Here is an 11,837-nt window from a genome sequence, read left to right as displayed (position 1 = left end):
ATTTATGGCTCAACAACAGCAAATAAAAGCACAAAATATGGTTTCTTAGCCCTTTAGGTGACATTTTTCCCATTGTGATTTTGCAAAAGCACTGAGAATCATATTTCTAGCCTTTTTTAAAACATACATATCTGCTAACAGAATAAAAAATTAAAGAGGGAAGACAGGGATCAATAATGACTTGGCTGCAATGCCAGCTAATTGGTTAACAGCATTAAATCAGAATCCCTTTATTAGTCCCACAGAGGGGAAATTTGCAGCGTTACAGCAGGAAAGAGCCACAAACAGCTTAGTGNGTCAGCATCTTTTGTTCCTATAGGAAACCACAACTCTGCTTGCGATTGGTGACCGTTCGTGCATTTACGAACGTACCCGTAATAACACTGCTGACAGCTGACCAATCGCAAGCAGAGTTGTGGTTTCCTATAGGAACAAAAGATGCTGACAGCTGCTTTTTGTACAGGAAAAGACGCTGTGGCCAGCGTTTTTCATGACAAAAAGACATTATGCGTGAACGCCCCCCAAGAACACCTCAACGCCCCCCTTTCAAAAATATTGCTTCCAGCGCCCCNTAAATAAGACAGCCCAATATTTAAAAATATATATATTCTTTTTCGCAACTTCCCGCAATTTCACCGCATAAAATAACATAAAAACCATAATCAAGGATTTTAGCCCGCGTTTTTCTGGAGCCCGTTGAGAACCAGTGGTCTAGGCAATGTCCGTGGCTGTCTCCTCCTGATTGGTGGAGTTGGCCCAATAGCCGTAGCGCCACTTCTGTGACGTCATAGAAGTGTTCAAATCTAGATCAGTCTGTATCAGATCCGTTGCAGCCCCTTTTTAAGAGATTTGGGTATGGAGGAAAATAGAGAGAGTTGTGTTTTCTGACACTTGGTGAGTTCCCTGGAACACCGGGGACACATATTCATGTATACAAGACGTACAAAAGTGCATTTTGCATGATAGGTCACCTTTAAGACATACATTTAAAATATGACCACTTTTTTCTCATGTTTCTCTTGCGTCTTTACAGTGAGCTGTTTCTAAAGACAGAACAAGTATTCATGGCCTTATGTAGGAGCCAAAAAGCTATTTAGCCTGAGTTAATTATTTGTATTATTATAATTTGTATTTGTATTTTATTTGTATTTGTTGAGCACTTCCAGCAATTGTCACATGGGTGTGTTTTATATAGGTCACCTGTTGCATGGCCTTTGACAGGTAGCATTGTACTTTAGAGATCGTACCATGTGTAATGAAAACAAGCAGTTTGAGACAGAGGAGCTGTAAGTGATGAAGAACGGCTGTAGCTTCGATGGCGGATTCCAAGCGTCTGCATTGACTCTCCTGACATTTAGGCTAACAGGCAGAGACAGTGAGCAACCACTATTCCTCACTGTTGCACCAGAGGGTGATGAAGTGTGCACACACTCTTTGAGGAAGACACTGACTACCGGCAAAAGCTGATCTGGCTACTGGATTGCACGTCATTGAGAAAGTAAAGACAGCTGTAATCAAAAGTTAGTCGTGTCATATCATGGTTTTAACCTAGAAGCCAAATGAGTCTTGTTTAAAAATCCTCCTCCAATTATTCCACAAAGGGATGGGTATCGTTTGGATTTGATCAATACCGCTTATCAATACCGAATTTGATACTTTAATGAAAAATTCATTATAAAAAAGGGAAGACATTACATGAAAAGATGTACAAATATCCAATAAGAGCTATTTCGTGACGTTTTTTCCAAAATAACTGACTTACTATATCTTCGAGCTTCTCAGATGTAAAAAATAAAAAGTAAAAACAACATTAAAAGAACAAAGATTTGGGATCACAAACTAAATAAATGTGTCATTTAACAGTTTTTTTAAATGGATGTTGATGTTCCCTTGGAGAAGTCACGATCCCTTTTCACTGATTGCACGTCATGTAAACCCTCTTCCAGCGCTGAGGAGGCCTGATTCACACTCCAAATATCTATTATTCCCTCGATATCTCATTCATAACATATCTCCGGGGGGAAGGACCCAAATAAGTTCGAGGTGTTTCTGTAGATTCACGATGTGCAGTCATATCCAATAACTTCAAAGAGCTCATCTTGATATTAGTTAAAGCAGTTTAATTTTGACTGTGATATTACTGGGGCGACAGAGACACCTGGTGGTCAGATTTAGCAATTACATCTCGAGCTTTACTAGAACAGTGTACACACTTAATGTTCCTTTTAATTAACATATTGTATATCCAATGAGGATAATGAATGTTTACTATCTCCCTATAGAGTTCATTAGACTAAACTACATACTTGCAAACTATTTTTGTAACAATAATTCAACCCTTTAAAGCTGCAATTAAAAGGAAAACACGATTAAATGAGCGTTCACATTGTCGCAGACTGCATACCTTTTTGGACAAATGTGTGAACGTGGCAGCCTGAGCAGAAATCAAACCAATTTAAAATCTGTCAAAGAGTTTGAGAAGTTCACTCCAATCTGTGTCATTAGAGAGGAAGCAGAGGACAGATAGGAAATAACAGAGAAAGAGAGAGGGGACAGACACAGAGTAAACAAGACCATCGGGGAAATAAGTCCAGTCATTTCCATGTGTGTGTTCCTCTGAGCCGCGGTTTAACAAGTTGCACATAAAGGTGTGTGTGTGTGTGTGTGTGTGTGTGTGTGTGTGTGTAGTTCCTCTTAATCATATCCGTGAATGTTCAGCAGGAAACCGAGCGGGAGGAGATATGTGTTAATTGAGATCTTGATCCTCCAGAGGTGTCTGCTATGACTTCAAACTCTTCATTTATTTTCTTCACATATTTTATACACGCTGAGTCGGGCCCGGCTCCAGGGCACGATTTAATGAGGTTTGTGCATTGTTGTTATTTGTGAAAGCCTCCAAACCTCCAGCATGTTTAAAGAATGATCTGCACAATATTCAGACAGAACAATTTAGATTTCACCTGAATTCATTATTTAAATGTTGAGTAGTAGTCTCACAGCGATAACATTTACAAAGTTTTGGACACAGTTTTCTAGACTAATCAGATAAAGGAACTTTTTTTAAATATTTTTTTAATAGGTGGCATCAAATTGAAGCAAATGTTTTAAGTGATGTCCTAAGGCTTATTTAATGGGCTAATCGTTACCTTTTCTCTTCTTGAGTCTTGTATATCATTTCTGTTGCATACCTGTTAGTTGCAAATCACACATAGTGCATGTCTATGGTCGACAAATGTATTTATTTCACATCATTTTGAGCTATTCTGATTTGTTATTGTCAATGCTACTGTGTGTGATTTGAATCTGTGCTTAGTTGTTAGTGTTTTTTGGTATTTTTGTCATGCCTTGATACAGTAAGCCCGTTATTAGTAATCTCCCTAGCATGAATCTGTTTATTTCATCCATTTGTTGCTGTAAGCGTTTCCTTTTAAAACTATTTTTGTTGTTTCAAGAATAGATGACGGGACATAAAGACTTGACTTAAGGCTATATCACGGTAAGGGGCTACCCTCCCTTTGTTTTAAAAGTCAATCATTAAAGAAGTCTTTGTTCTTCAAACTTCTATCCTTATCGGTTTATCTGAGCCGTGTGAGAATGTGTAAAGATTTTGTTAAAGGTCCCATGTCATGCTTTTCCGGTTATTAACCTTCCCCTTGTGTGTTATGAAGGTTTTTATGCATGTAAACGGTCTGCAGTCAAAACCCTCAAAGTACACACTTACAACTCTAACACAGAAAATACCTGTCTATGCTACCCCAGAAGGCCTCGTTGGAGATTTCTCATTTTAAAAAATGTTCATGTACTAAATGTATTTGCAGTTCAAGCAGACATTTTTTAGATGACTCAAAATAGTTGTATGAGGAACAGAGGCACACATGTAAAAATGTAAAGCATAGCGACTCCCGTTTCCGATTGAAGATCCATGAGAATACGTATATTTCAGAATGAAATGTAATGCAGTTTGGAAATAGACAACAAACGTGTTGATCAGTAACCGAAGGTACTTATTTTATCACCTTAAGGTGGCAGCACCACAACATTCTGAATGATTCAAGCAGATTCGATACTCTTAAGGATTTCAGACATTGTTGCATGAACACCATTTTGTTAATGTGTTTTGAGATAGTGGAGCACAAAGTGAGTTCACAATGTAAATGTTAAGAGTGTTAAATACTACACGGGTGTTTTGTTTCTCATCTTTTACTTAAGTTTGATCAGCACATTAAAAAAAACATGATCATTAAATACAGGACGAATTACAATAAGTAACAAATGATGTGCATTTATTTTATCTCCATACCTTAACTGTTGGTGTCCTTGTGATTTTGATTACAAACTAAAGAATCAAACAACATCCGTGTAAACAAAAGCCAGACGTATAAGCCGTTCATGCGGAGTCCTGGGGGATGTTTTGTTTGGCTCGGTGGATGTGATACAGGAGCTGCATGAAAAAGTCCGAGTTGGGGCAGCTTTCAATGTCCAATTCCCAGCTTAGCTTTCATCAGCCTCCAGGTTAATGTTGGTACCAAACTTGGCATAGAGCTGGATTTTCAGATCCCCCAAAACTTGCAGTATCGCGGACACTCGGGCATCGAGGCCTTTGACCTCCTGCTCCAGTGTTTCCTGATTACAGAACATAAATCCCAATTAAACCACATCTACTACAATTTCCCAGACGACGGAGAACAACATATTATGAAGGAAAAATGTATTGTGATGAAATCATTCTAATGTAGCCTGAACTCATATATATCAATATTACTGTATATAGACTATTCTGCACAGTTTGTATTATATTCTGTTTCAATTATATTTGTATTTTATTGTGCTATTTTATTGTGTTGCACTGTTGGGGGAGCCTGTGACCTAAGATGTTCATTGTCATAACTACACTGTAGCTTTGCACACATGACAATGAAAGCCTTGAAACTTGAAATAAGTGTGCACTCATTTATACTCAGAAGATATTTGAGTTTAAACGTGAGCTTTTCTCAGCTGTTCGTAGCAAACGGCTCTACATAAATTGTAATTGCCTGCGCTGTGTTTGGCTAAAAAAGCATCAGCAGATAAAAAAGGACAAACAGGAACTTGAAGTGACAGAAGGAAGAACAAGGTCTTGTCTGAGGATCAATATTTGCCCTCTAGATAAATAGAGGTGCACCATGGATGATTAATGTGCCCCAAACTTGAACTGCTTCTCACTGTTCCAAAGCTCTGAAACAACCATCAGTGCAAATAAAGGAATGGTTTTAAATGTGTTGGACTATGTTATTGGTTTTCTTGCCAACAGTCATGTGAAGATCAATACACTTCTCATGACTGCAGTCTGGTATGACGTATAATAATATAGAAAAGTGTAACCAAAGCGATCAATATGAAATACACTGTGGGTGCAAAACATTTTCTGTTCATGTCAGTTTAAAAAGGGAACATTCAGACTTGTAGATTAATCTCCCATTTTTTAAATGAGGAAGCTAAGGGGAGAGTCAGACATAGCTTTCACTGGAAATGTTAGATGAATTTTTCTTAAGAGGCAGGAATTAGTGCAAATGAAAGAAACCCATAACTTAATAGGAAGGATATAGTCCAACTTTTTTTCCCAATGCAAATGTGTTATGAAACGAGCCGTCTTTATATTGAAATTAAACATAATAATAATAAGACATACACAAACTATATACAATTCCCAAAGCCATGAATACAGTATGTGACCTGATGTTTTTATCTTTAAGAAATGTGAGAGTACATTAGGTGATATAGGTGAATGGAGTTTTAGTGCTTTCAGTCCCTTGACTTTATGACTCATCTTAATAAGAGTCTTTTACAGATAATTACCATTTCAAAAAGGCATAATGGTGTCTAAAGAAACCTACCTTGGCAGCCTCCAGCATCTCTTGAGTCTCTTCCTGGGTGTGACTGACAAAGACGTCGCCAATTTGGTACGGGATCAAAAGAGAGTCGTCGTCTAACATCATTAGGTCGTCGCTGGCATCCTGAAGGTTCTGCAGCGATTTCTGCAGGGTGACATTAGCAGAACATTAGAGTCTCAATTAGGGCTGTTAACAAATTACTGTCAGTAATTCAGCAGCTGCACTTCCCTTTAGACCGTACTTAACCGTAACCCATATGAACAAATTGCATCTCACCGGAATCTGTCATTATCAACTTTATGGTAATTTCACAGGCTGTATTGTGTGGCTCTGATGACTTGTACTATGTTAAACTTAAGAAGTGAAGATGATAAGGGTCTGAAAGTACCGTAATTTTCGGACTATAAGCCGCGCCCTTTTTCCCATTTTTCGACGCTGCGGCTTATATAACAGTGCGGCTAATCTATGGATTTCTACAGCTAACGGCCACTAGGGGACCTCCTAAATCTATGGATTTTACAGGTTACAGTCCACCACCTTTAACTCTATGGCCGGTCCGCGCCCCCCACCTTTAAGCGGCGGGCTCCAGCAGGAAAAGCTGGAGGCCGGAAAAGAGTGAGACAGGTAGCGCGCAAAAGTAAAAGTGGAACCGAGAGTGGTACGAGAGACAGAACGAGAGCAAGACAGACAGACATTACGAGAGCGAGACAGTTTGTCCCCGTACCACTGGTTGAAAACCACTGCTGTAGATCACTGCCGGTACGTGCGCTGGGAGCGCACCGTTTAAGTTTGAAAGTTGAAAAGTTTGTGTGTCTGAAACGCTATGTGATACAGTACAGTTTACACAGCACAGTACATGTTCTGTAGCTACTATTGCACTAAATGGTAACACTTGAATACGTTATGCAAATATGCAACTTGTTTGTTGAAATGTTAATAAATGGGAGCTTCCTCAAACAGCCATCTCTTTCCTGACAATCCCCTCTGTGCACGAACCCTTACATATGGTAATTAAACATTAAAACACCTGCGGCTTATAGTCCAGTGCGGCTTATATATGTACACATCATTCAATTTAGCTGCTGCGGCTTATATTCAGGTGCGCCTTATAGTCCGAAAATTACGGTATCAATTATTCCTTTGCAGTATAGCGAATTAGAAATAACAGAACCACGAACAACTACAGCCTTCAAAATGAACATTATGTTTCAACAGCTCCTTAGAAAATATTCAATAAAACATTTGTATCCTTGTGAAAACAGGGCTGTTGCGTATTGGTAACTCTAGACAAAGAATCTACACACAATAAGCCTATATTATTGCAATTACCCATGTTGGTCCAAAATATAATTTTTTATTACAAACTCGGGTGATCTCACAATGGACCCCGAAAGGGTAAAATCCACATCACATGGTGCTTACTTTCTTCGCCTCGATTTCATTTTTCAGCTCGTTCATCCGACTTGTGTTCCTGGCGAATTTATTGATCCTCTGCTGGTCTTCAAAGGTGACGTTCACATCTTCTACCGCCTGCAGACATGAGGAAAAATGTGGTTAAAGCCAGCTGTGGCAAATAACTCAGTACATTTCCTTGCTTATTGCAGGTGCATTACTTTACTAATTATACTGCACTTGAGAATTTCCATTTTGTGCTATTTTAAATGTCTACTCCAATACAAATCAAAAGGGAAATATAACCTTTAAATCACTATATTCTATTAAATAACTGCTTTAGTTACTATAGGTAGTTACTATATAACCAAAAATATAAATCAGCAAATAAATAATGATTCTTCATTATGAGATAAGTGGGAAATTCAAAAGCTAAAATTAGTCTCACTTTTAATAGCTCCAACCTATAAGTGATGAACACATAATAAACATTTATTATAAACCATTTAATATACGTTGTAGTGCTTTTAGTCCGGGGGCTTTAAGTATATTTTGATGCCAATACTTATTTAATTACATTACTTGTACCAGAGTATTTTTACGCAGTGATAATGTGCCCAAAGACTATATTAGGTAAATTAAGGAAAATTGCCATATTATTTATCCAGATGAGTTTAAAAGTACCAGCATATCTTTCATATTCAACATGCTATTATTACTATGGATATGTTTAAGATATAGTAGATTCCTTGTCATGCTAAATGTAGTCATTTGGCACTTGGGGACTTCCCTATATTATAATGAAATATAAACATTTGTAAAATAGTCCCATAGGCCAAACATAGTATGAAGAAAAAACAATTTTCAGCCAAGCCGTATTTTTTTTATTGCTAGATTTGTGGTTAGTCAATGCCATAAAGCAAAAATAGTTAAATAGACTAATTCTCCCACCTCTACTTAAAGCTAACATGCCAAACCCTGTTGGTCCACTAGCATACCTATGAATGGTCAACGTAGCTACTGTTATCTAGCAAGCTAAAGAAGAAACTTTACAGTGTGTCCCGTCTGTTCTGCCAACTATCGCATCCATGGTTTAGGTATTTATTATTAGTATTATCATCACCATTAACCTGGCTAATTCTTAAGACTCTCAGTTGAATACAAAGCGGGATAAATATAGCTAGTGTATTAGCTAGCTAGCTAACGGTAGCTACAACCGTTGACATGAGCTGCACGAGGGCGTGACCATGATATTTATTTATCCGTGGTATCAACGGTTGTGTCTTTTTCCCCCACACAAACCTCTACTGCTTTATCTAATACTGCAAAAGAGACTGCAGCAGAGTGTCTTGAAAAGCAAGTTATTTTGTATTGTAATACTCACTACAGTTCCCTTCATGATGGCTGCCATCTTGGCTTCCTCGACTGCACAGACGCACAGATCACCAGAAAAATAAATCTATACCGCCACCAAGCGGGACAGGAAGTAGGCTACCTCTAGATTTTAGCAGTAAAAATGATAGAAAACAACACCTTTTCTTCAGTTTAGTCCACTTAGTCATAATGTACATTTACTACTGAAGTACTCTACTTAAGTAAAAAGTTGGGGTACATGATGTTTTATTTTGTTCACTACTTTACACTTGTTGTACCTTTTTACTCCATTATCCTGCAGGCATTATTTTTTGGAGATTTATTTATGCAGATTTAGGTTTGTACAAAATATCCTCCTGAGACCCAGAAAGAAAAAGGTTTCAAATTGTATTTTCTTTTTTTTATCACACAAGTCTTTAGGGTGGTATAAACATAATGACAAACAAAAACTAAAAAAATATATTTTTATTTTTGTTTTATTGTGTGTCCTTTTTAGAGGACATCGGGTGTTAGTTATGCGAAGCATAGTATACAAACAACATTAACATACAAGTACATTTAGATAACATTAGAGCACAACAACTCAATGCAACAAATATTGAGCCCTCATTTGTAGTAGGCCTACTCCATCATTCTTTTTTTAAATGCAGAGATACATCTGACACTTGAGGCACTTGATGTATGTTTTCCCACTGCATCGGTCTGCCATGAACCCTACAGAAACCTAAGTGTCAGTTTTGGCCCATAGTGGACTCCATTTGTGTTGTGTAAAATGGGGGAAATAAAAAGTTAGCAAATCCCCATGTCCTCCTCAGAGGACATTCATAAAAACATTTAGTTTTAGGTCAAATAAGTATTACACTGCTCTGAAAACTCACTACACTAACTCCTAAGATGTTCCCTTACTATAATTAATCAAAAATATTGAACTCACAACACTGGTCATTACAAACTTACCATTTATCTTTCTATAAATAGTGCTTGTGTTGATGGACGCCATTTTAAAATACAATGAAATTATCTTTTTCAAAGCCACACCCATGTCATATGTTTGAAAATCCCAGGATGAACACGAAATGCCATGAGACTGGGTTGTCTATGGAGTACAATTGGACTTAATGCTGTGGCATGTATAACCTCAAAGTAATGGACCAAAACCCAATGTGCTCCACAGAGGACAAAAATGTATGGGTGGGTCTCTGGAGGATATAAATCGACACATACATTATTGTAGGCTACCCAGTAGTGTATAAAGTACATCAAATAAACCCCCCACCTTTACTAACTTCAAAACTGAAGTGATGAACAAATTAATGCACCTATAATTTATATAAAATATATATACATTTTGTAATCTGATGTTTAAAGGTGCCTTTCTAAATAGCTACTACTTTTACTTTTGGTACCTAAAGAATATTTTGACACTAATACTTTTTTAGTTTTACTTGAGTACACATTTGGATGCAGTACTTTGACTTGTAACTGAGTATTTTTACACTGTAGTATTACTACCTTTAGTTAAGTAAATAACCTGAGTACTTCTTCCGTCTCTGCATTTCACCGCATAATAGGCCTATAGTTGTCCTTTGATCACACAAGTACTTATAAAAGAGAATAATATAAGGTAGCATCAAACATGGGCCTTCATTCATAAAGAAGTTATAATTTAAGAAATGTTTTCCTATAAAAACAACATTGTTTTCTTACCACTATGATAGGTAGGCCTTTTTCTGTGTTTTTCGTCAGAGGTTTTTGAGGTAGAACTCAAGTCAAGCACAAATTCTTTTTTAAGAGTTGTATGTATTATTGTAATTAAGTTCATTGTTTGAGATGTTGGGAAGACATTGAGTACTTTCTGACAAGTTATCATTATTTATGTTGTTTAGTAATGCTGCTTGTGATTTTTGTATTAAGAGTGTGTTAAATGTTAATTATATCATTTGTTATTTTGTCTATTTACTTTGTTACTTTGTTCACATAGTCAAAATAAGTTAAACAAAATAAATAAAATAAAATAAAAATGATGGCAAAGAACTCTCTTATGAGAGTGAGAATTTAGGTTTTGTTTAAATATATAATTAATTGAGTTAAATAAATGACCTAACAATATGTCAAACATGTTATTTTATCAACCGGAACTACTTCTCTGTAAATATTTCCACAGCAAACAGTGCTGCACCCTAGCTCAAATATTTACTGAATACATCTGGAGAGCTAGAGCGCTATTAATCCAATTCAGGCTGGCTGCAGAAAATGGATTAAGTGCACCACTTCAAAGATATATAAGTGTTGTTCCATGGTATGTGCAACCAGGCAGTATCATGAACATCATTATGTTTGGACTAAATCTTAATAGCCAAATGTCCTTATTATTTCTAAAATCAAGGGCTTTTTGTAAGGGTCGTGCCCCTGATAAAACTAGAAGGCTGCCGAGCGTTGGAACATCATGAAGAGTTTGTCTGAGGTCTCTCAGCTGTTGGCCTTGCATGAAGTCAAAAGTGCACAATCCAATCAGGGGGATCCAACTCCCACCTCAATGTGCAGCCTATAGGCTACAATTGAGACATTGTGTGCATGGATTCCAAGCCCTGTCATAATACATTCAATAAACACTGCACATTTGAAGTTTCCTAACAATTGTTTTTTGCAGTTATTTGTTGTAAAACATATTCAAATTATTTTAAGTTTGGCTGATTTGCATGAAAAGGCTTTTGTCAGCAGCATGATCACAGCACATGATGTACAAAGTGGCAAACAAACACACAGATGGGAATAATAAAAGAAGGAACACCTCAGAGGGAACTCAAGTCAGTTTGTCTTTGATCCCTGAGCGCCACTCAGCCAGTGCTGTCTGAATTTATGCATTGACAGGCACTCAAAGACATTTAAATATGACCATGTGGAAGTCTTTTAAGACAGATGATTTAATTACAGAGCTCTTTGTTTGTCATGATAAGCTGTGACACTAAAACAGATAGTCCCTCCTATAAAATCATATCAAAGAAATACAGTAGATATTTCATGGCACGTGGCACTTGGATTATTTCTTCCAAATGGTCCTATCATTAACAGACCCTGTAAAAAAAGATCATAATAACCTAAATGATAAAAGTTCTTCTTTAAAATAAAAAGAACCGGGTTTATAGAATACTACGTTTATGCATGTTCTTTGTTGGCATTTAGGAAGTGTTTCAACTAATG

At 37.0% G+C, this 11,837-nt stretch overlaps 1 protein-coding gene across 1 annotated transcript; it reads right to left on the bottom strand.

Annotated features, from left to right (window-relative positions):
- Nucleotides 1-3,983: 3,983 nt before the first annotated feature.
- pfdn4 (prefoldin subunit 4) lies at nucleotides 3,984-8,743 on the bottom strand. Its single transcript, XM_010766142.1, has 4 exons — nucleotides 8,647-8,743; nucleotides 7,293-7,400; nucleotides 5,874-6,014; nucleotides 3,984-4,623 (listed from the first exon to the last, which is right to left on the bottom strand). Exons 1-4 carry the CDS (start codon nucleotides 8,671-8,673, stop codon nucleotides 4,492-4,494), a joined length of 408 nt encoding a protein of 135 aa, XP_010764444.1. The 5' UTR covers nucleotides 8,674-8,743; the 3' UTR covers nucleotides 3,984-4,491.
- Between the last annotated feature and the right edge of the window lie 3,094 nt (nucleotides 8,744-11,837).

Source organism: Notothenia coriiceps, unplaced genomic scaffold (genome assembly GCF_000735185.1).
Source record: "Notothenia coriiceps isolate Sejong01 unplaced genomic scaffold, NC01 NC01_scaffold00003126, whole genome shotgun sequence".
NCBI classification, from domain to species: Eukaryota; Metazoa; Chordata; class Actinopteri; order Perciformes; family Nototheniidae; genus Notothenia; species Notothenia coriiceps.
The sequence above is the reverse complement of the archived record's forward strand: the minus strand, read 5'-3'. Positions and strand labels throughout refer to the sequence as shown.

Bases quoted from the DNA above. Each gene is read 5' to 3' on its own strand.
- pfdn4 (XM_010766142.1), bottom strand. From the start codon at position 8,673: ATGGCAGCCATCATGAAGGGAACTGTA. The intron at 6,015-7,292 runs GTAAGCACCATG...GTCACCCTGCAG, and splicing joins ATGAAATCGAGGCGAAGAAA to AAATCGCTGCAGAACCTTCA. The intron at 4,624-5,873 runs GTAGGTTTCTTT...TTCTGTAATCAG, and splicing joins AGATGCTGGAGGCTGCCAAG to GAAACACTGGAGCAGGAGGT.